This window comes from Caenorhabditis remanei, chromosome IV, assembly GCF_010183535.1.
Source record: "Caenorhabditis remanei strain PX506 chromosome IV, whole genome shotgun sequence".
NCBI lineage: Eukaryota > Metazoa > Nematoda > Chromadorea > Rhabditida > Rhabditidae > Caenorhabditis > Caenorhabditis remanei.
The window spans coordinates 221,226-245,015 of NC_071331.1; the positions used below are offsets into that span (position 1 = coordinate 221,226).

The following is a 23,790-nucleotide window of genomic DNA, read 5'->3' on the forward strand; positions in this document are numbered from 1 at the left end:
CGATATTCTTTGGACCCTTTGGGAAAAAGATCTTGAAGATTCGTGTAATTGGTGTGGAAAAAGTGAAAAGGGGAAGTTCTAAGAACTAAAGCTGTACAAATGGAAACTTCGCTCTGTGAAGAGTTCATTGAAACAAAAGTGAAAACAAGAAAGAGAATACATTTTCGATTGAGAAGAGAGATTCCAAAAGGACAGAAGACGCAGGAATAAAGAAACAGAGGGAATAGAGAGAGAGTAATGGAAACGCAGGAAGAGAAAGAGAAGAATAGGAAAGAATGGAAATGAGTTGAGTTATGCACTTGTTGAGCAGAGTACATTTGACTGGGACATGAATGGAATAGACATTCAGCGAGTACCAAATGAGTTGGATAATTTCCAGAAATACAGTACTGACCATAAAGAATGCGATACTTGCAGTTTTTGTGGATAACTCTCAACTTTAAGAGTGTGTCATGGTAATTCTGATTGTTCCATCAAGTAGACTTTTAATTAATCAAACAGATTGAAAGAAGAGCTCGATTTTTGTGGTTGACAACTTTTTTGTACGGGCGGTCCCTGGAGAGTTATGGTAGTTTTAAGACGACAGCTCAAAACTCGCACTATTTTTCACTGAAATTGGTCAACTTGAGGGAGAAATTACTTTGTCGATATATAACTTTGTAGGAAGTGCCCGATCAAAAAAGTTGTCAACAACGAAAATGGAGTTCTACTCTCGGTCTGTATAACTCATAGAAAATCTCCTCGATGGGGCAATCAGAATAGCCATGACACACTCTCAAAGTTGGACAATTTCTACTAAAACGGCCAAAGTCTATCATCTTTTGATCGGTACTGTACTTCCTTGAAAACAAAACTGTACGATAGTAATATAATCTATGAAACTTCATTCAAGTAACAATAAATAAATCCATTTCCAAAACCACCAAGAAAACATTGAAAGATAAAGCTACTGTACAAACAATATGAAAAAAAGTAGATTAGTCATAATCAGACGGGACCAATACGTCATGGGAATACAAAAGGGAGGGTTAGAGGTCGAGCAACAAAAGTAATTTTCTTTTTTTCATTTTTATAAAAAAGGAATCGTCTCGAATAAATTAGTGGTTGGGATCATAATAATCAGGATCAGAACCGGATTTTGATGAAGATGAAGAAGATCTGCTGGACGACTGATCTGTGGTATCTGAAAACAAAATATTCGAAAGATCTAAACTGATTCTACTCACATGTACAAGTGTTCGCAAGGAACTGTGCCTTGAAAGACGGTTGGAGGATATTGAAATCAATTTGTTTGTGGAATAACATGCATCCACGTGTTGTTGGAATCCAGTTGACTCCGAGGCACTTCTCACGACGACGGATGTGAGACCAGGAGCATTCGGATTCACAACTCTCTGGAAATTAGATGAAATATTTGATTAAGTTGATGATTAACTTTTAAGGATGACTCACCGAGATCTTGCAATCCTCCAACGATAGTAGCGTCAAAAGAGTTGTAGATCGAGTTGTTATACAACCGATAACACTCTTTCTTCGTTCCAGATCCACCGATTGAAGATTCTAACAATATTTTTGGGGGCTCCGAGAAATCTGTGTTGACCTACCTGTGGTAGTGGTGCCACGTGGCTGACAGGTGTTCTCAAAGTAGTCGTAGTCTCTGGAAGCGACGAGAGTCTCCCCGCCATTGAGATGCAAGTTTCCTCCGTTTAGAGTGCAAACCTTGAAATGAGAAACATCTAAAACTCACTTTTGAGGACTACTCACTTTCAATCCGAAACTGTAATTGATTGAAGCGCAGTAGAAATTGAGAGCATTGTGTGTGCACTGTCTCATACATGTCTCCAATGTCACTCCACCAATTCTTGATTCCTCAAACTTGTAGAGAATCCGATTGGGAGTTTTGATGAAGCAAGCGGCTATAACATTAATTTATCTGAATGACTCAGAAGATAGACTCACCCAAATTCTCAACGACGGGCGGTCTCTCACTTCTCTGTCTTCTCTCTCTTGCCACGTCGAACTGAAGTTGTTGTTGTTGATAAGTGGGGGATGAGACAACTGTGGACGTGGAATCCACGAGTGGGCGGGGTGATATAAATACCTTTGCGTTCTGGAAAGTAAAGAGTTAGAGACTTTCGGAAAACTAAAGAAAAGAAAAGTTACCCGATTCCTCTTGTCAGTGAGTCTTTGTGGGAGTAGTTGAGGAGACGGTTGGTCTGCGTAGACAGTTTTCTGAATTTAGGGATTTTCAGATGGTTTATCAAGACCCTTTTAATAAAAATACTCACACTGAAGATGACGTTTCCATTTTTCTGATCTAGCGGGAATTGTTTGACAGCATGAACTCTTCTGAAATTCAATCTCTCAAAAATGATCAGCCAATGCTGACTCACCTCAACTCATTAGTTGTCGGAACAGCTTGCTGAGTGGTAATAATTGGAGCATTTGTAGTTGTAGCATTCATTGGAGTCAAAATAACATTCCCTATGACTGCAACTGTTTTAACCGGTGCTGCTGTTGTTCTAGTTTGCTCTGTGAACACTGCCAAACGGACTGTCTCATTTTCAGTGGTTGCACATCGGTTTTCGTAGAGATCTATTTGGAGACCCTTTGATTTTCTGAGAATTTTTTGATGTGAATCGTTTCAAATTATAGATTACAGTACCGGCCAAAGATTGTAAACTTTGGCCGTTTTCAGTTGAAACTGTCCAACTTTGAAAATGTGTCATGGTGAGTCTGATTGCCTCATCAAGTAGATTTTTTAACTAATTATGTACATACCAAAAGAAGAGCTTCATTTTTGTAGTTGACAACTTTTCTTTACTGTCACTTCCTACCAAGTTATATATCGACAAAGTAATTTCTCCCTCAAATTAACCAATTTCAGTGCAAAATAGTGCGAGCTTTGAGCTGTCGTCTTAAAATGACCATAACTCTCTAGGGAAAGCTCATTCTAAAAAGTTGTCAACTACAAAAATGAAGCTCTACTTTGTAATACTCATTAACAATCTAGTTGATGGAACAATCAGTATTACTATGACCCACTCTTAAAGTTGGACATTTTCAACTGTATATTTTACTGCACGGTACTGGATGTAGATTCTAGACTAACTTGATATTTCTTTCATGTCTCGCATATTTTGAGAGCACACAATTCTGAGTGTTCACATTGTACATCACAGTTTTACACTTGATCTTGTGGTTCATTGGAGCTTGAATACACTTCCGAAGGCACTCATTGACGTCATCAATGTTTTCAATGAGAACATTTCCAGACTTCTCCAAGAATTCATTACTGTGGAGGATAAAACAAGAGAAGACATCTTTGGATCGGTAGAGGGCGGAGGAGGAGCTGAAATATTGTCATATTGTCTCAAACTCTATCTGAATTCATCGGTTCTAATCTTTTATTCATCTATCTCTCTTCTTTTTTGTAAAAAATAGAAAACGAAAAAGAAGAAATAGGAGAAGAAGAAGAAGAACCGTTGTAAACAAACAACCTTCGTTTTTCCATTTTTTACACTTGAAAGGAACATTCAAATGTTTGTATCTCACACATCTCCTCATCTCTACATAGATCGCCAGTTTTTGATCTTTAAATTAGCAAAGATTTTCTCAATAGAAGAATATAAAGGACTGTCTATGTAGTTTAGGTGGAGACAGATGTATTTGGAAAAGAGGAGGGTTATAGGAGGAGGATGAGGAGAGGAGGATGAAAAATCGGAAAATGTAATCTCAGTCAGCTAGACATGACGGAGGATTTGTAATGTTGCAAAAACGGAATCGAAACTATGTGTTACGTGAAATTATTTGTTTGACTAAAGGTGTTTAGGAACACTACCAAACTAGAAGAACATTTTGGGGGCATTTCAACTCAGACTGCAACAATTTCAGTGAGAAAGTGAAACGTCGAATCCTTCAAAACATGTTTGCAAGCCGACCGTAACTCGCTTAAAACTAAATATTATGAGCTGAAAAATATGCCAAAAAGTAGATCTCGGCGGGGGCTATGTCACTGACCAACTACGGGCCGGATGGCTAGTTGTTAATGTGCTGCGGTCCGGGCTAGAATGGATTTTTGACTATTTTCGCGCTTTTTGGCATTTTTTTCCGACCCCTAGTCTAGGTCAGTGAGTCGAGATCTACATTTTTATATTATTTTCAGATCATAACTTCATATTTCAAGCAAGTTACGCGCCGGTCCGCGTTTGCCCGGTTTCGGTCAATTTTAGACATCTAGTGCATAACTCTGGCTAAAATAACATGTAATACCTAAATTCTGAGAAATTATTTTTCAGATTACTAAACATTTCTCTTTAGTACCTCTATCTGATAAAATTGGTTCTAAGACAGACTCAAAGAAGGGAACCGAAAACGTTCTGGATCAACAGGATCACCAGAAACCGCCAATAAACAGATATATAATATCAAATTACTATTTACCCTATCTCTTCCCTAACATCTTTATGATGTCTTTTAATCAGCATTCTCATTCTGACAGTGATTAACATTAACAGCCATGAAGCTGCATGGGCGACTTCATGCAGCTTAATGTTATCACACTGGAGTAAACATACAGAATAAAGAGAAACCGGGGAGGGGGAAGGGACACTTGATTCTATTTTGTGTATTGGTAATAGGGATAGACGGGGGAGATGTTACAGAGGTGAAGTCAAGAACGAACGTTCTGTTTTACTTTTCAAAACTTGGAAAATGGAAAAATTCTACAAACAAAAGGATTAACGGTATACGGTATCTTCGAAAGCAAATTTAGGCAATGTTGAAATCTTTAAGTTCCTACAAAATCATTTTAATTATGAATAGAAGTCTTAAAGTTACTCTTCCACAATTCAAGTTTGACTTTTGAAATTCTTTAAAAAACCGGATATCTATGTGGTTCTGTCTACCTTAATTGAGATTTCTATGTAAAACTGTTCTTTCCAAGTTTCAAATACGGAAAATTTTAAAAGAAAGCAGAATACTCCATTCAGAGTTCTCAAAATAGGAATTCAACAACAAGATCTTACCCATAAAGCGCAACAAGTACAGCAATAATAAGTAGTCGTTGCAGCAGCATTACCAGATGATCTTGTTGTCTTCTCCAACGTCTTCACCCTCAACAGATGCCAACAGCTTCTTGTCCTCTCGTTTTTTGACTGTCCTCTATTCACCCGCCCCCGCTTCCTTCCTGTCCCCAATGTCTCCCAAATGGACTAGAACTAACATCTCTTTTTTTCTCCTTCACCCGCTTCCTTCTGATGACCGAAGGGGGCTAGTTTTTGTATGACCGTCTGAATCTATTTGATCTACATTCTATTTTTGTACCCATGCTTCGTGGAATATCCATTACGTAATGTTCACTTCTTCACTTCCTTTCGCATATTTTCACTTTCATTTTTAGCCCTTTTTGTAGGCGAAGGAGGGAGGGAGATAAAGAGATTTTCAGAGCGATGTGTGTGTTGTAAATAAAATGAGATGGTTGTCGTCAGCATTTTTAAAATTTGGAGTTGCTTTTAACCAGTTTAATAGAGCCAAAGGCTCTATTTTGAGAAAGAGTGACGTTCATTTCTCAGATTTCAAAAAATTTTGTTTCTATTTATGAATCGTTCTAAATTGTACAGAAATATGATATGTTCTAAATATAGAAACAGTTGAATGGGTCTGGAAATAATAGATTTCAGAAAAAGTGGTTTCCTCTAGATGTTGAACAGAACTCAATGGAGTCGCCTTAACCGGTCTACGCCAATCTTATCTGCATTTAGATCTTAATCCAACAGTCGTAAACAGTGTGAACTGCCGGAACCGTCCGGTAAATTATACCAAAAATTTTCCGATAAATCTACTTGTAAACTCGCGGAAAACGTATTTTTTGGAATGTTAATCAATATTCACAAGTTGATTTATTCATTCAAAAAACAATAGTAAGAAGAGTCAAGAGATTGAATAAATTGATTCGTTTCGCCGCATCGCAAGGTTAGAGTAGTTGAAGTGATCGTTTGGAAGTTTTGAAAAAAATATAATAAAAAGAAGATAAATAATTAGACACACACACACAAAAATAGTTTCAGAGAGAGAGCGAGAAATTAGAAGAAGAAGTTAACCGAAGAGTTCATTGGCACGTCGTCTGAATCGGTTCTCGTAGATTGCGGAGTCATCTGCATACTCGATTGGGAGAGATCGTTTTCCTGAAAAATTAAAAAATTAACTCAAAAAGTTCAAAAGTTCTACTGATTTTCGATTTCTTCCCTATGGGAAAGGTCCTTTCTCAAAAATGCGCTGTATAAAATGTAACCGTGATCTCTCTCCATTTCTTCACGACCTTTTTCATTTTTGGAAATCTGATCTTTCTCGAATTTCCTATTCGCGAACATTCTAGCACCTTTTTTGCTGGCAAACCCTTATTTGTTCAGTGATTAAAAAATGTTTCCACTCACCGAAAAGTTCTCGTCCGCGTCGTTTGTTGAACATGCTACTGCCACGTTTCAGAAGTCTCCTGGAGGCGTCAATCGAGTCCACTGCAATAATATCTTTTTTAATTCACATGGGTTGATAAATGAAGAAAATGAGTCAAGCTATGAATTTTTGATAATGTTTTCAGATTTATCAAGGAAGTATCCAAACTTTTTGAATGTTTTCTTTTTCTTTGCGGCATCCCTCCTATGTCCCCTCTTCAACATATGTCATGTTTTTCTATTATTCTCAAAATCCAGAATTGTTTTTGTCATGTTCTTCTGAACTGAATTCTCACATTGATTTGGCATCACACGGAACGCTCTCAAATTCATCGGCTCCTCTTCATCGAACCACAACGGCGAGGCGGCGACAATCGAACAGAACGCTGGAAAATTATAGATTATGGGAAGATATGAGAAGTGATTCATGGATTTTCTATTCATCAATTTTTCATATCGAGACAAAAACACTAAAAGGGAGCACGGAATTCGGAGAAAGAGATGGGGAAGGGTAGCAATTTTCAGAAAGAGTGAGAAGCACGCAACAATTCAAAATAAGGCTCGAATGACGTGGATTTCAGAAACAAAAGATTTCGTCCCTTCAAAAAAGATAACACTCAAAAACTTACGCATCGACCTTCGCTGTGTGTTTTAGATATGTAGGCTTATTTATAGGTATAATGTTTTAAAACTCAAAATCAATATCTCTGAATTCGGTAAAAATTTCAAAACCATGGTCCTCTGCTAAAGTGACAGTGCCATTTCCCTAATTGAATTAAAACAATAAAATTTTCCTCAAGATAACTAAGAAAACAAAAGATCAAATGAGCTAGTCTCTAGTAATTCTATCCATTTCCTTATCTCCGTCTGACTCAATTGAATCTTTAAATATAGAAGATCAGAAAATGCAGAGAGGAGAGATTTTGAGCTTCAAAAAATAAAAAGAAAGAGAATATCTGATATTGAATTAACTAGATCTATCGAAATAGATCTAACAAATTACTGTATCACAAAAATTATAGAGACTTACCGAAAAGCAGAATAAGAATCGAGTAGTTCATCATCATCTTTTGAGCTGCTTTGGGTAGAATCAGCACTCACGCAACCACTTGAATAGTAGTCGCCTGGGCGCTTGAAAGTGAGAATGGATGAAATCTTTCCGGCACCACCAAAAGATATATCTCGGGGCAGCTGGGGACACGCCCACCTATCACATTTCCATCGGACCGCCCGTTTTCAAGAGGGTCCCGAAATGGTGACGAAATAATTAGGGGAAGTGGAGGCGTCGATCGAGAAGAGTATCGGTTACTTTGAGAAATGATGGAAGATGGAAGATAGATGAACTACTTTTGAAGCACGCGTCATCGAATGATGGGGCGTCATGAAAAGTTTTGGAAGAATTGGAGTTGTTACGAAAAGGGATGAGGATGGTACTGCGTAGAACTATGGGAAACTAACAATATACGTAACAATCACGAACATTTCGAAAGATTTTGTTTAGTTTGGTCTGTGTTGTTGATTGGGCAGCAGTGGAAAGATCAAATGATCATTACAAGGGTTCAGCCAACAGAGGAAACTCAAAGATAACCTGGGTTGTAGCCTAGAATGTTTGAGAACTGCAATGTGTAAACTTTGATCGATTTCTCAAAAACTAATGAGAAAAATTAGACATCCGTTTATTAGAAATGTGTAAAAAATTCTGGAGCATGTTTTGAGCTGTAATTTCTTTAATACAGTTGAGAAATTCCATTGAGAATTCTCATTGAGAATTCAAACATTTGATAGAAATTCACGAAATTGAAGCTGAAAAATTGTCATTTCAACCTGAAATAATATCTGAAACCACGATTTTTGCATTGAATATGTGGATAATGCACTCAGAATAGTTCTAAAACTAAAATTGTCTTATTCCTGACTAATAGTAAGAGCTCTACGCTAAAAATTAAAATAATAAAGTTGTAGACCTGCAGTTTTCTCAAAATTTTTGTTTCATGTGAGTAGATCAAAAATTTCTTTGCAGTTCTTCTACGTAGACTGGGGTACGGTACACTAGTAAAGCTTTTTTTCATTTAGTTGATTCACACCACAAATACAGTAACAGATGAAATACTGATAAGGTAAGACGGTGATGTGTCACAACCCTTGTTTACATCTAAGAGCACAGTCTTCAGAAAAGAGCTCCAAGAAAATTTTTGATCTACTCTCAAAATACGAAATTTGTAGGTCTACAACTTTTTAAACAGATTTCCTAGTACCTTCAACTGCGTATACCAGGTGTCACTGTCTAAACATCTCATTTGAGTACAATTCTCAAATTTCAGATACATGTGGCATGTGTTCTCACTGGAGGAATGCAACTGTTCAGATCAGGGCTGGGCAAATTATTTGAATTCTTGTTTTGAATGTTTGAAATCTTTGGTGAAAGTTGACCAATCTATTGAAAACTTTCTCGGCTGTTTTAAATTACTAATTCTTATCCTGGGTGACCAAATTCAAGGAACAAGGTTGTGCGGACCCGGTGAGCTGAAAACTTGGTCAAATAATTTGCCCAGCCCTGATTCGATATCAAAATCTTCTGAAAGTTGTAATTCCGTACGTGAAATAAAAAGACGGTTTCTGAAACACCCAGAACAAGAAACGGGGCTTATTCGTGTTTGGGATGATATACCAACGTGTGGTGAGTTCAATTGAGCTGCAGAACTATGAATTTTTATTAGATGTTTGTTTTTGCACCAAGTGTTAAAAAGGTTTAATCTGGAGTAAAAAGAATAAAGAAAAATAAGATATTTCAGCAACAGCGAATATTATATTGTTCTACATAAAACCTTTTTGGATGATTTGGTGGATTTTTTCGAATAAAACATTTAATTTAATTTCTCAAACATACCGTAACTGCTCCATGAAAAATTTTTCGAAACTACGAATTGACAATTGCATACAATACCCGTCTAGACCCATTCATGACAGATCCATATTCAAATGAAACCATTCTCTTGTCAATGTTTTTATTACAAACGTGACTCACTCCCTTTCTTGTGTTCTCCCCAATATTTCCCTTTTAATGGACGCTTCCTTCTTCATTTCTCTTTTTTTTTATTTGACTTGGTGATCGTTTCTCTGATTTCTTGTGCAGTTACAAACGTAATTTCGGTGAGTTTATAGCAGGAAACAAGTTTAGGATAGTAAGATGTCAATTACAGTTCGATTTTTGAAAATATTTTCGAAAAACAACAGTTTTTTGAAGAGCACTGTTTCAACAAGTTGTTTTCATTACTCTTATTTCGAGTACCACTTGAAGAAATATCCGAAAAAATTAGAGAATACCTAGAAAAACGGCAAAATCCGTTCCTTTTTTCCCATCAAAAATCATGCGCTGCCAATATCCAAGTTTCCCTTCGAAAACCGGATAAAGTCCGATTTCTTCGCCTTTCCTTCTCCTCTGATATTTGATATCCATTCTGCTTCTTTTCCGTCTCCATCTCTTTCTCCTTCTTTAGCTTTCGTTATATTTCCTTTGGACATCTGCGTCTTGGTATACTGTCCACTTTTATTTGAAGAGAAGGAGAACAGTCCATTCGACTTCCGTTTTTCAATTTGCCATTCTCTCCAAGTTTACACTCGAAATGTAGTTGATAAAGTACAATTTTAGGACAGTCCTATTCTAAATTTGTCTTCTTTTTTGAAATACAGGTTTTCCATTTCACTAAAATTTCTCTTTTTTACAGATATTACTAAGAAACTAATTGAAAATGTCTTCTGATTCACCTGAAACATTTTATGTCATTCTATATGGAGTTATTTCTGTTACGGTAGTTTCTCTACTCTCGTTAGGAGGAGCATGTTTGGGACCGTTGATGACAAAGGATTCAAAGAATAGGTTGGTGATTTTATCTGTGATAATTTGAACATGTCCGTTGATATTTCAGGTGGCTCCATTTTTTTCTAGCAATGGCTATATCTACACTCAGTTCTGATGCGATACTTCACATTATTCCACAGGTAAATTCTTTTCATTTTAATTACCTTCTAAAAACTACCCTGCTGAAAACTGCCTCAATCAAAACCTTATATCTTTGTCAGTTCTGGTTCGTACCAATTTTGATCAGGACAGTTCAAATTCGGGAGGTTTTTGTTCGGCCCCTCAAAATCATTTCAGGTTCTTGGAGTTCATAGTCATAGCCATGGACATGCTCATGAACACCACGATAACTCTTCCCATGAAAATGTGACACATGGTCATAGTCATCATCATCATGATCATGATGCAGACGATGATAATGAAGTGTTTGTGAGTTTCACTATTGAGCGATACCCCTGAAAACCTTATAATTTCAGTGGTACACAGTCACATCATCCCGTCGAAATCTACTCCGTCTCTCTGTCATTGTACTATCTATCTACTTCCTGTACTTTGTCGAATTCTTCATGCTCTACCGGAAAACTCATCTCCACTATTGTGCCCCGTCAACCAAATCGTTTGTTGCAAACTCGCCGTCTTCTGAAGTCAAATCGTCGTTATCGAATTCGAGCGTAGTTGAGGATAATAATAACGGAGGAGACACGAAAGAGAAGAGAAGAAATAGTGTGGAATTGGAGAAACCCAGAGAGCAGGGAGGACACGAGTTGATTAGTTTAAGAGAGGATGATGATGACGCTGGAGAGATTTGTGGACTGAAAGTGAGTTTTTCGAAAAGTTAAAAGTGAAAACGTTTGCAGTTTTTAGTTGAAAATGTTCAACATTTTGAGCGTGAGACGATCCCCCTGATTGTATCACAATATCAATTGTTTATGTAGTGTATAGATCACAAGTAGAGCTTCATTTTTGTAGTTGACAACTTTTTTGTACGGGCACATCCTAAGAAGTTATCAATCAACAAAAAAATTTATCGCAATTTCAATGCTATAAGGGGAGATTTTTGAGTTTTTTACATTGACGTAACTTCTTAGGATGTGCCCGTCCAAAAAAGTTGTCAACTACAAAAATGAAGCACTACTTGTGATCTATACACTCCATAAACAATAGATATTGTGAGACTAACAGTGATATCGTGTCACATTCAAAAACTTGACAATTTTCAACAAAAACTGCAAGTGGTCAGTACTGTAAAAACTATCTAAAAACTCCATTGTTTTAAGCCGCGAGCTCTCATCATTCTTTTTGGCGACGGACTCCACAATCTGGTTGATGGAATAGCAATCGGTGCATCGTTCATGGTCTCTCTGAAGCTTGGCTTCATAACAACAATCGCCGTAGTCTGCCACGAACTTCCTCATGAAATCGGAGATCTCGCTGTGTTGATTGATTCGGGACTTTCGATGGTCACTGCTCTTATTCTTAACTTGATATCTGCTCTGACCGCATATATTGGGTTGTTCATCGCGATTTCACTGGGAAAAGATGAGGAAATTGAGACTATTCTATTGGCTATTACAGCTGGAATGTTTTTGTATGTCGCTTGGGTCGATATGGTTAGTCGGACACTTTTTTTGATCCAAGAAAGATCAATTCTCTGCTTTTCAGCTGTCACATTTAAAACATGACGCTCTGATGGCTGATCATTGGATGGTGACGAGTATTCTTCAAATCGCAGGATTCATTGTTGGATTCGCGCTGATATTTGGATTGGGATGGTTTGAACATTTGCTCGAAGGAGAACACTGAACTCTCTCCTAACTTGATAACTAATAAAAAGTGATGCATATATTTGTGACGGGTATAATAAATGTGATTTATGATTTGGTTTTCCGAACACAACATGTGAAAGGTTTAGAGTGTGCTGTCGCGACCTTTCTCTCTTCATTTGCATCGCACTGATAAGAATTTTTCTTTTTTAGCAACAACTATTGTGAAACATATTTCAATTTTACAATGAATAGTTATAATTCAGGTAAGTGTATTTTTCTTATTCTGGGTTAGATTATTTATTATCCGCATTCAAATTTCAGATAATTCCACGATAGTCTTCTACACGTTAACTACCTTCAATACATTCTTCCTTATTTCATCATTTTTTCAAAATGACTTCCTAACATTATTCACTAGTTCTCTTCTCATTTTCATTGGAACGTTATCGTATTTCGAGTACAAGAAGGACAGATTGCACTGCTTGCCCATTGTAATCCTACTGATGGCTATCACCTGGCTACTGTAAGTAGAAATCGGAGAATATTTGGAGCTATTTATCATTTTTTCAGAACATTCTACAATGTTTTCTATCTCGAAATACCTGGTGTTTTGCTTCTCCTTTACAACTATCTTGTTTTAGTAACTTTATCGTTCACGATTCTTCTTGCTGGTTACATACTCATCGTAGCCTTTTCACTTGGACAGTCTATTGAAGATGATTAAAAAATATTCATTCGAATTTTCCACTATCAATTTTGTTTACAAAGTACAAACTCTTGTGTTAATGCGCAAGGGTAATCTGTCCAAACTCCACGAGAAAATCCAAAATCCAAACCATTGTTTACAACAGATAGAGCAAACTGAAAACATAAAAATCAGTAAATATTCAATATGTCGTTCAAACTACAAAACTCTTTTTTTGTTTTATTTGAGTCTAGCTTGATTAATTTCTACTTCAACTTTTCAAATCGAATCCTCACTCACCACATTACAATACTCTGAATATTGGGTTCCTTGTGCTTTATTTGGTTTTCCAGGAGCCCAGTTGGAATATGAAGATGCTCCAACCCATGCTTGATGAGCTATCGTACTGTCGTTGTTAGTACTGAATGCCACTGCAAATATTATCTATGACGGAGATCAATATCTCTAACTAACATCTCATAGCCTCATTCATATCAGCATCTGTTATCACTGCCATCTCTCCCCCAAATGCTTGGCATCCCAGCTCTGCGGTACTGAAATCTGATGTTCCTTGAACTAACTAAAATTTTGGTTATTCAAAAAAGAAGACAATTACAATCTCACCCCATAACACCCTCCCTTATAACTAATCCAAAATGGATCACATTTTGGAGAACAGTCTACAGGGCCACTTGGAGCAGCGGTTGTTGTTGTTGCTTTTGTTGTTGTGGTAGGAATTGTTGTAGTCGTTGTTGGAGTCGTTGTTGTTGGTGTAGTTGTAGTAGTTGTAGTTGGAGTTGTAGTTGTTGTGGTGGGAGTTGTAGTGGTTACGGTGGTTGTAGTAGGTGCGGTAGTACTCGTTGTTGGAGTTGTGGTCTGTAGGAAAGTTCAAATTTTCAGAAGCCTATAAAAACTTGCAGTTGTAGTTGGTGTAGTCGTAGTTGTTGTGGTAGTTGTGGTTGAAGTAGTGGAAGTGGTAGTGGATGTTGTCTCCGGGAGGAGGCTACATGTTTTCTTCACATATTTTTCACCAATTATGGCTGAAAACTTCATCTTGCTTATCAGAATAGAAATCTCTACTTACATGTATTGGGATCATATTTACAAAGAGCCACAGATCCTCCTGAACTGGAGCACTCTTTCATATCATCATACTGTCCAGGAACGTAGCCATCAACGTCCAGTAGGAATGATTGTTCCCATAGCTATAATCTATACTTGTGTCTGAGTTATTCAACCATAATTTGACTCACCGTTACACAACTGAACTCAGCGAACTCTGATCTTGGATACTCGGGTTGCCACCACAAGAAATCTGTTGGTGATTTATCAGTCCACACATAAGTCACATTGTCACACTGAAAATATATAACAATTTATGAATAAAGTAATGTCTCACATCTCTTCTCAATCCAATCCATGCATCCATCTGTCCATATTTATCTCGGAATTGCGCTGAAAAAATGGTCTGTAATGTAATGAGACATCAACCATTACCATTTAACCATCTGCTTTCCGCTTCACTGTGAATTGATGCCAAATGAGCACCTGCTCTTTGATTCCAACAATACTCTTCTGATTTATACCAACTCATATCATATTCTGATAGTTTGTAGCACATTCCTGTTCCAGAATATCTAGTCCATCCCGAAGCACATGCAGCCGTACCGACAGAATCAGATAAGACTACAAGGTATGCATAAGACAAGTCAGATGACAGTTGGGAGGAACCAATGAATTGCGATTTGAGAGCATTGTTTATAACTTCTGCAAATGAAAAATCCCTGTAATAGAGGCGCGCCCGATTGTAAAAGTTTGGAGCATCCTATTGCGGCTGCATTTAAAGATATGGAAATTGTTTCAACTGAAGAAATGTGCTATGAATATTAAGCTATATTCTGTGAAGTTAGCTGCTTTTTGAAATTTCTTTTGGAAACCGAGATATACCGCTGCGAACAGACACTGCTAGGTGCGCCTCTATTACTGGTATTACAATATAACAGATTTAAAAAAAGTTAGCTCACCGTCATCTTTTGCATCTCGCAGTTCCTTCTGATTATCTTTAAGAAATTTAGATAAAACAGCTTTTCGTCCTGTTTTTTCCGACAAAGAAGACAAACCATTAACCAACCAAAGTATACAGAAAATCTCCACCAACCCACTCATTTTTAAAACTACAGAATGGACACTGTAGAGGACCTCCCGTTAATATTCTGAATGAAACATGTGAATGATCAATCTGTGATTATCCGTTTGCAAACAGGAAGTACGTTAGAGTACACAATTTTTCTATGATTTGTAAATTTGTTCGAAATCTTTGGTTTTAAAAGATTTTTGAAGCCACAGTAACCACTATATTTACTCTTCACAGGTTTGTCGCCCGGCAGTAGAATTCAATTTTTGATCTACTTGGTTTTCACAATTTAGACGCGAAATTCGAGCTAGACATTGGCGGCATATTCAAAATGATATATTTTCAATTCGACCTTTTACTGTGACATTTCGATACACAGCTTAATCGACACTTTTTGAGCCGATTTATGCCAGTTTTCCCTCATTTTTGGGCAGTTTTTCGACCGTCGTGTGTCTTTTCAAGATCAGTTTTAATAAAATTTTATTTTGAATTTCGCGCTAAAGTTTTTGCTGATCTCAGCGAACGGCGTTAACTTTCAGTACTCACCGTCAGACCCCGTGATAATATTATTATTCTATCATCAGACCCTTTCTTTGATACTCAATTAATCAGGTAAGTAGAAAAAATGTTCTTCCCGATAATTTTTTTCAATTCGTAAGATTCCACATAAAAATGAAATGGAAAATATGAATTTATTTATCAAATTATAGTTCAGTAGTTAACAACATGATTTATGAAGCTTTTTGACAGATTCCGAATTCTTTCAAACTGGTACAAAGTTGAGTCCTCCACAATCCGCGTTGTGTATACACTCCATTGTCAGATTGACTCAGAACTATCTGCAATTTCAAATTTTTATCAGATCACCATAAAAATTATTCAAAAGTTACCGTATAACACGATCCAGTCGCAGCGGAATAACCAGGTGCCATATTTGTGAATCCGCCTGATGGATTCATCCATGCTTCTTCAAGAGTGGTACTAGCTGTGTTAGTGCTGAAGGCTACTGTAAAAATCAAACTTAGCAAAACATTAAATCTATAGAACTTATACATCTTAGTGCCTCGTTGACACCACTTCCAGAAACCTCCGCCATTTGACCTCCTAACCGCACACACTCTGTATTGAAGTCGGAGGATTTAGCGGGTCCTTTGATTTTCTGAAAAGCACAATTCAGATTTAAACTATTTGTAATAACCATTGAGATCTACCCATTTCGGAAAAAACTCTTTTTTAGAAAGCTTACAGCATAACAAAGACCATTGTAAGACACCCATCCAGTTGGACAATTGTTGGCGCATTTAGACGTGTCAAAAGGAGTTGTTGCTTTGGAAGTTGTTTTCGAAGTAGTAGTTGAAACTGTTGTAGTGGTCGTGAGCTGGAATTTTACTAGGGGTAACAAGTTTTTTTGCTTGTTTCTGTTCTAACCTTGGTTGTTGTTGTGGTAGGTGTTGTGGTGGTTGTTGTTGTAGTTGTTGGTGTTGTAGTTGTCGTGGTTGGAGTTGTCGTAGTTGTGGTAGGTGTTGTGGTTGTAGTCGTTGGAGTTGTGGAGGGAGTCGTTGTTGTAGTGGTTACAGTAGTTGTGGTCGGAGTTGTGGTAGTCGTTGTAGGTGATGTTGTTGTTGTGGTTGGAGTTGTCGTAGTTGTTGTAGGTGTCGTCGTCGTTGCCGTAGTAGTCTCAGTAGTTGTGGTAGGTGTTGTTGTTGTTGTGGTTGGAGTTGTAGTAGTTGTAGTGGTTTCTGTTGTAGTCGTCGTGGGAGTTGTTGTTGTGGTCGTAGGGGTCGTTGTCGTAGTTGTAGGTGTTGTGGTTGTTGATGTAGTCGTTGTAGTTGGAGTTGTAGTTGTAGTTGTTGGTGTTGTCGTTGTTGTGGTCGGAGTTGTAGTGGTTGTAGTTGGAGTTGTAGTTGTAGTTGTTGGTGTTGTTGTTGTTGTGGTCGGAGTCGTTGTCGTAGTTGTAGGTGTTGTAGTCGTTGTAGTTGGAGTTGTAGTCGTTGTAGGTGTCGTTGTCGTAGTCGTCTCAGTAGTAGTTGTAGGAGTTGTGGTAGTTGTAGTTGGAGTTGTAGTGGTTTCTGTTGTAGTGGTTACGGTAGTAGTTGTAGGTGTTGTAGTAGTCGTTGTTGGAGTCGTTGTTGTTGTTGTGGGGGTGGTTGTCGTAGTTGTTGGCGTCTAAACATTGTTAATAGTGATTTGGCCTGTTTTTATTTGACGAACCGTTGTTGTTGTCGTGGGTGTTGTCGTAGTAGTGGTAGGCGTTGTTGTAGTCTTCGTAGTTGTTGTCGGAGTAGTTGTTGTTGTAGTCGATGTAGTACTTGTAGTACTTGTGCAAACTTTGGGTGTGTACTTAGTTCCCACAATGGCTAAACATATTTTTTAAAATATATAATTTTCGCTAATTACTTACATGTATTGGGGTCATACTTGCAAAGTGCATATGAACCAGTCGCCATTCCACACTCTTTCATGTCATCAAACTGTCCTGGAGTATATCCAGATACCAGAAACAACAAGGCGGTATTCCAAATCTGAGAACAATTTTGTTTAAAAAAAAATATTTATCAAATAACTCACTGTAGTACAACTTTGTTCAGCATATTGCGCTTGAGGATATCCAGGCTGCCACCACTGAAAATCGACCGGAGTACCGTCTGTCCAGTAGTAAGCTGTCATATCACACTAAAAAAATAGTTCCTTTTCTGAATATTTTTATATCTAGCTCACCTCTTTTTTCAAACCAATCCAGTCATCCATTGGTGCATACCATAGTTTGTATTGTGCTTAAATTATTTTGTCTGAGCCATTCCAAACAGTAAAGTTCACATACAATTTAACCACTGCGCCTCTGCTTGAGTATGGATCGACGCCAAATGCGCACCAGCCCTCTGACTCCAACACCAATCCTCCGCGGCATACCAACTCATACTAGCTGTAGACTCTTTGTAACACATCCCATTTACAGTATATCTTTTCCATCCGGATGCACAAGCAGCTGTTCCAACGGCATCAGATAAAACAACAAGGTTGGCTGACGAGGAATCCGAGAGTGATGAAGATTTCGTTTCGGGGGGAATCAATGAATTTTGGTTGAGAAACTTGAACATCCATCCTGCAAAAATAGGTTCAGCTGGGAAAAACCAATAGTTTAACTCACTTTCATCTTCAGCTCCTCTGTACAAATTTTGATTATCTTTCAAAAAGTTCCCTGCCAACTCCTTCCGGGCTTCTAGGTTATCTGAAAGCAAGAATAGAAATGATTTCGAGATTTTTGTTACAAACCAATCGCTTTTGCATTTACGTTTTCCATTATTGAGAAGAATACAACAAAAACGAACAGAGTAGCCATATTTGATAAATTTAATAACAAATGCATTTCTGAACGTGCGATTTCAATGTAACGAAACCAAAAATTGAAAAAAGGAAAGAAATAATGCAGGCGAATTGAACTTCAATCTGTCATAATCCTTTCCATCGGTACAGATGCGAGATACTTCAGGTTACATATTTTGGCTATAAGTGTTTCCGAAATCAAAGTTTCACTTTATGTTGTTTTAATTTAAAGATTTTGGGTAGTTTTGAGAATCTTATAAACTAAAATGCATGAACTGATTCGATCAAAAGTCAGAATTAAAAAAAATAGTTGTTTTTGTCGGAAAACAAACAGATTCATTCATTTTTATTCATCTTTATTGTTAGATCTATGAAAAATCTCACTGAACATGAGTAGGGATAGACTCATCTGAAAACTATTCTGAATATTTGGAGACTTCCGACAGTAGTTCCACATTACAAAATCCAGATTCTTCTCCAGAACCAGTTGCGTATACTTTAATCTAAAGACAACTTTCTAAACATTTTGTCTTTTCAAACGTTTCGAACTTGTTTATGAACTGGAAATGCTAGAAATGTTAATAATGCAGTTAAAAATTCATTAACTTTGTTTACAGAGCACAAACTCCTGTGTCAATGAACACGGATAATCTGTCCAAACTCCGCGAGAGAATCCAAAATCCAAACCATTGTTCACAACAGATAGAGCAAACTGAAAACAGAACATCCGATATTAAGTCTAGTTTGATCTTTGAATACTTCAACTTTTCAAATCGAATTCTCTGATACTCACCACATTACAATACTCTGAATATTGGGTTCCTTGTGCTTTATTTGGTTTTCCAGGAGCCCAGTTGGAATATGAAGATGCTCCAACCCATGCTTGATGAGCTATCGTACTGTCGTTGTTAGTACTAAATGCCACTGAAAACATTATCTATGACGGAGATCAATTTCTCTAACTAACATCTCATAGCCTCATTCATATCAGCATCTGTTATCACTGCCATCTCTCCCCCAAATGCTTGGCATCCAAGCTCTGCGGTACTGAAATCTGAAGTTCCTTGGACTATCTGAAATATTGGGTTTTTGAAAAAGAAGACAATTACAATCTCACCCCATAACACCCTCCCTTATAACTAATCCAAAATGAATCACATTTCGGTGAGCAGTCTACTGGTCCACTTGGAGCAACAGTTGTTGTTGTTGTTGCTTTAGTTGTTGTGGTAGGAGTTGTAGTGGTTGTAGTTGATGTTGTAGCAGTTGTAGTTGGAGTTGTTGTTGTAGTTGTTGATGTAGTTGTTGTGGTAGTAGTTGTAGTTGTTGGTGTTGTGGTTGTTGTGGTCGGAATTGTGGTAGTTGTAGTTGGAGTTGTAGTTGTAGTTGTTGGTGTAGTTGTTGTGGTGGGCGTTGTGGTAGTAGTTGTCTCAGTGGTTGTAGTAGGTGTTGTAGTAGTTGCAGTTGTTGGTGTTGTTGTTGTTGTGGTCGGAGTTGTGGTAGTGGTTGTAGGAGTTGTAGTCGTTGTAGTTGGAGTTGTAGTTGTAGTTGTTGGTGTTGTTGTTGTTGTAGTCGGAGTTGTGGTAGTAGTCGTCTCTGTGGTTGTAGTTGGTGTTGTTGTTGTGGTGGGCGTTGTGGTTGTTGTTGTTGGAGTTGTAGTGGTTTCTGTTGTAGTGGTTACGGTAGTAGTTGTAGGTGTTGTAGTAGTCGTTGTTGGAGTCGTTGTTGTTGTTGTGGGGGTGGTTGTCGTAGTTGTTGGCGTCTAAAACGTCTAAATAATAGTGATGTGGCCTGTGTTTATTTAACAAACCGTTGTTGTTGTCGTGGGAGTTGTCGTTGTCGTTGTTGATGTGGTGGTTGTAGTTGAAGTAGTAGTACAAACGCTTTTGACATACTTTTGTCCGATAATTGCTAAAATTTGAGTGAAATTCTTTTTTGTTATATTTGAATTATCTTACATGTATTTGGATCGTACTTGCACACAGCCCATGCTACACTTCCAGTACACGATCTTCCATCGTCGAATTGTCCAGGAAGGAATCCATACATTCCACGTAAAACTGATGAATCCCATAACTAAAACTGTTGTTATTGTCGCAACAAAAAAGTTCCGACATTTTTTCCCCCTCGGTGTTTGCGGACTCAAGCCAAAATTTGATAATTTTGGCTTGAGTCCGCAAACACCGACGAGGAAAAAATGTCGGAACTTTTTTATTTCGATAATAATTCCAATCTGGCATTCATTAATATACTCACCGCAGTACAACTGTCCTCAATTCCTCCATAAATCGGGTATCCCGGTTGCCACCAAAGGAAATCCACAGGTGTTCCGTCTGTCCATTCCCAGTCTGTATTGTCACACTGGAAAACGTTTCTTTTGGATTCTGTTAGCGCTCGAAATGGGACGAGTTGGAACGTCTCGCGTCCCCGTCCCGCGCGTTCCGGATTGTCATAAAACGGTTGAAAATGAACGTATATTTTTGAAACTTTAGGAATCGCGTCCCCAGCTATGTTTTCAGATTCTGTGAAAGTTTCACAATTCTCCGACAAAAACTGACAATTTTCCAAAATTCCCGCAAAAAAGAGGGACGCCCCGTTTCGAGCGCTAGATTCTGGAGTATGGGGAAAACTCACATTTCTTCTCAACCCAATCCAATCGTCCATTTTTGACCACCAAAGTTTGTACTGATCTGAAATTAAGATAATAGAATGATGGTTCAAAAAAACTCACAGTTCAACCAAACTGCTTCCGCCTGACTATGAATCGACGTCAAATGCGCGCCTGCCCTTTGACTCCAACACCAATCCTCCGAAGCGTACCAAGAAAGCATTGGAGATCCCATCTCTTTATAGCAACATCCATTTCCTTCCCATCTAATCCATCCGGATGCACATTTTGCAGTTCCAATCGCATCTGATAGAATTACGGGACCATTTTGAGAGACATCCTGAAGTCCAGAAGGTTTCGAAGTTTCCGGTGGTATCAGAGAGTTTTGATTCATGAATTTGAATAGATATCGTTCGTCAGATCCATCTCCTTTTTTCAATAACTCTCTGTTTTTGGACACAAAATTTGAGAATAATTGTTGACGTGCGCCAAGATGGTCTTCAAAAAATCATCAATTAAGCATAAAAACTACGTCGTTGTCTCACCAATTTTTTCTTTTCCACCTAAAACGAAACTTAACGAATAGTATAGAAAAAGGAAGTAAATCAACGAATTTTTCATTTTTTGTGTCAAAGTACCAAATGCAAAACTACGTAGAGCGATAGACCAAACATAATCTCCTCTCATTTTTATGAAGTAAAAGGTAAACTGCGCATAAATCATGGCTAAGTACCGAAGGATCAACTGACCAAAGTTGACCGAATTTATGGTTTTTCGGTGTTCTAGATATGTTTTATTCAAGAAAATCTCGATTGTTGTGGTGACATCCATTTGTTGAACTCAATCTATAGTGATGCTTCATTTTTTAAACACTTTATTCAAAACTTAAATATTATTCTTATTTATTATTTTTACCAGTTTTCATTATATCAGTTCTCTCTATGTATTATGAAATGATGATTAAAACTTATTACGGAGAAGAAGAAACAAGGAAACCATGAGGATTGAGATCATAAGAATATTCGAGTAGTTGGCAGAATCAATCATGAAATTCTTTCCCAAGACAGGTGGTTGTCCATCGAAACCTTCCACTACTTCAAACTTTTCGATTTTCGGGTTGAGATGTTTCTGGTATTTCTCACGCATTGCATAGAAATAATCAGGAGATGGATTGCATAAATTATTAGTACATCCGTATTTACAGGCAGAGCAAGTGTCTCCTTTTTCGTATAAATATCCAATAGTGGCATTTCTGAACATTTTTATGTGGCTTCATTCATCTGTTTTCTTGTTTTTAAACACATTTTGGGATACATAATAATCGTTGTCTGTATTTTTGGATTTTTGAAAAAAAAGTTTACTTTCTATAGGAGCCCTTCTAAATTTTGGCAATCATCAAAGAATTATTTCATTGCAAAGGGTCACAATTTCGTGAAACGCGGGTTTTCCTACCGTTATTCATAATGACGTTAAAAGTTCTAAGAAACTCACAAAGGTCCAATGATGCAAATCGTGTCTGGCCAAGTGAAAAAACATCCGACTTCCGTACGATCAGCAAAAAGCATCTAAAAATATACTTTAGTTGATACGCATGTGTGTGCTTATTAGCATCGTTAGCGCGTTACCTCGTGCGTGTCACCAATAGTTGTATTCTCATGGGGAGAAGGAATCTTGACTTTTGAAAACCACAACTTGCATGCCAGATATCCAACTCTTATCTGGAAGTGTTAAAGTAGTGTGCATATTATAATCTATAACTAACAGCTTGAAACATGTCCGCAATGAATCCGCCCAATGCATGGCTGATGAAGTAAGTGGCAAGTGTTCCATACTTGTTAATTCTATATATTTTCCCTTTATATTCTATTCTTTTTATGTCATTCTTTTCAATATTCGCCTTCTCAGTCATAGCTAATTGTGATAATCTACGATTCCAAGTCTGAAATTAGTCATTTTGATAGCTGGAGCAGACTAATTTGTTTTTATTGATGGTCGATAGACAGGCGAAACATATAAAAGTAAAACATATATCCGATTCCCAATAATTCAATGACTTTTCATTATTATCAAAAGACTTAACAGATTTGATGCGTGCTTGAACTTGAAGTGGGTTGGTTCATAAAATGGAAGCACGTGGAAGCGTTACTCACCAGCATGTTCATATTGCTTGCTTTTCCAAACACATTTTCTGGCTTCTTAATAGCATCAATAAAACCCTTAGCAAGATTGACCAGAGGCATGGCATCCAGAAATCGTTTTCTTCTTCCCATCATAGGTGTTGGTAATTTAGGTTTTAAACCTAAAATTTTTCTGTTCGTGTTTTCTAAAACGATGAACAAACCAGCCCCCAGGACATTAACAAAGCTGTCTCCGGCCTTTTTAAACGCTGAAAAAATCTCCTTAAAAACTTCGTCTATTTTTAGCTGGGTGGCGTCTAGCTGGCATTATTTCGTTTGTCTTTCACTGTGATTATGTGGTCAACCAAGTTTACCAATAGTTGTTTCTATTCGAAGAGTGAAAGATAGATTGACTCACTGTTGTATCCTTTCGAGATTTCTGAAAATGAAACACAGCTGTAAAAAATGTTCTGTCAGGCACAAAAAGCTCACCATTCATTGCTGCTCCGCTGTTCACAAGTTTAGCTGAAAAATTGTTCTTGAAAACAATATTTGTTCCCAAAAAATTGCAGTTATTTGTTTTAAAATGTTCTGGTGGTGGCTTTTTATTGCCGGTTTCTGACCTTAGTGGTACGCTAATTCGACAAAAAGAAAAGAAAATTTTGAAGACAGTATTCTAAAAATATTGTGATAGAAATCTATTAGGAGATACATACCAACTGGTTGAGGCACTTTTGAAAACCAAACTTACCTCCCCATTCAAAAACTTTTTTTCCAGCAGCGTATGTTTCCATTCCCCAGCCTGCAAGAGCTTCCAATCCCTTTACAAAGAGCTGCTCGCCCGCTCT

The 23,790-nt window shown here is 37.5% G+C and overlaps 7 protein-coding genes across 7 annotated transcripts; 1 reads left to right on the forward strand and 6 right to left on the reverse strand.

The window, feature by feature from the left end:
- Window positions 1–1,097: 1,097 nt before the first annotated feature.
- On the reverse strand, window positions 1,098–5,077 carry GCK72_012002 (uncharacterized protein; the record flags this gene model as incomplete). Its single annotated transcript, XM_003103403.2, has 11 exons — window positions 1,098–1,183; window positions 1,227–1,394; window positions 1,453–1,560; window positions 1,605–1,719; window positions 1,765–1,916; window positions 1,960–2,110; window positions 2,164–2,232; window positions 2,289–2,349; window positions 2,394–2,618; window positions 3,113–3,352; window positions 5,028–5,077. The coding sequence occupies 11 exons, from the start codon at window positions 5,075–5,077 to the stop codon at window positions 1,098–1,100; spliced, it is 1,425 nt and encodes a 474-aa protein (XP_003103451.2).
- Window positions 5,078–6,096: 1,019 nt separating this feature from the next.
- GCK72_012003 (uncharacterized protein) lies at window positions 6,097–6,881 on the reverse strand (the record flags this gene model as incomplete). The annotated part of the gene is made up of 3 exons (XM_003103502.2): window positions 6,097–6,185; window positions 6,435–6,515; window positions 6,749–6,881. 3 exons carry the CDS (start codon window positions 6,879–6,881, stop codon window positions 6,097–6,099), a joined length of 303 nt encoding a protein of 100 aa, XP_003103550.2.
- Window positions 6,882–10,400: 3,519 nt separating this feature from the next.
- GCK72_012004 (uncharacterized protein) lies at window positions 10,401–12,114 on the forward strand (the record flags this gene model as incomplete). The annotated part of the gene is made up of 5 exons (XM_003103506.2): window positions 10,401–10,451; window positions 10,609–10,740; window positions 10,788–11,129; window positions 11,589–11,921; window positions 11,974–12,114. 5 exons carry the CDS (start codon window positions 10,401–10,403, stop codon window positions 12,112–12,114), a joined length of 999 nt encoding a protein of 332 aa, XP_003103554.2.
- On the reverse strand, window positions 10,600–14,801 carry GCK72_012005 (uncharacterized protein; the record flags this gene model as incomplete). Its single annotated transcript, XM_053728788.1, has 9 exons — window positions 10,600–10,766; window positions 11,492–11,804; window positions 13,063–13,193; window positions 13,237–13,342; window positions 13,387–13,638; window positions 13,783–13,802; window positions 13,847–13,967; window positions 14,016–14,120; window positions 14,787–14,801. The coding sequence occupies 9 exons, from the start codon at window positions 14,799–14,801 to the stop codon at window positions 10,600–10,602; spliced, it is 1,230 nt and encodes a 409-aa protein (XP_053583560.1).
- An 826-nt stretch (window positions 14,802–15,627) lies between these two features.
- Window positions 15,628–18,236, reverse strand: GCK72_012006 (uncharacterized protein; the record flags this gene model as incomplete). Its single annotated transcript, XM_053728789.1, has 12 exons — window positions 15,628–15,735; window positions 15,787–15,902; window positions 15,950–16,055; window positions 16,143–16,274; window positions 16,325–17,062; window positions 17,108–17,253; window positions 17,298–17,418; window positions 17,465–17,569; window positions 17,615–17,670; window positions 17,718–17,999; window positions 18,045–18,125; window positions 18,170–18,236. The coding sequence occupies 12 exons, from the start codon at window positions 18,234–18,236 to the stop codon at window positions 15,628–15,630; spliced, it is 2,058 nt and encodes a 685-aa protein (XP_053583561.1).
- A 585-nt stretch (window positions 18,237–18,821) lies between these two features.
- GCK72_012007 (uncharacterized protein) lies at window positions 18,822–21,219 on the reverse strand (the record flags this gene model as incomplete). The annotated part of the gene is made up of 9 exons (XM_053728790.1): window positions 18,822–18,932; window positions 19,014–19,144; window positions 19,188–19,293; window positions 19,338–19,979; window positions 20,028–20,128; window positions 20,176–20,293; window positions 20,474–20,578; window positions 20,852–20,907; window positions 20,976–21,219. 9 exons carry the CDS (start codon window positions 21,217–21,219, stop codon window positions 18,822–18,824), a joined length of 1,614 nt encoding a protein of 537 aa, XP_053583562.1.
- A 566-nt stretch (window positions 21,220–21,785) lies between these two features.
- On the reverse strand, window positions 21,786–23,098 carry GCK72_012008 (uncharacterized protein; the record flags this gene model as incomplete). The annotated part of the gene is made up of 5 exons (XM_053728791.1): window positions 21,786–22,077; window positions 22,317–22,390; window positions 22,451–22,543; window positions 22,588–22,764; window positions 22,976–23,098. The coding sequence occupies 5 exons, from the start codon at window positions 23,096–23,098 to the stop codon at window positions 21,786–21,788; spliced, it is 759 nt and encodes a 252-aa protein (XP_053583563.1).
- Between the last annotated feature and the right edge of the window lie 692 nt (window positions 23,099–23,790).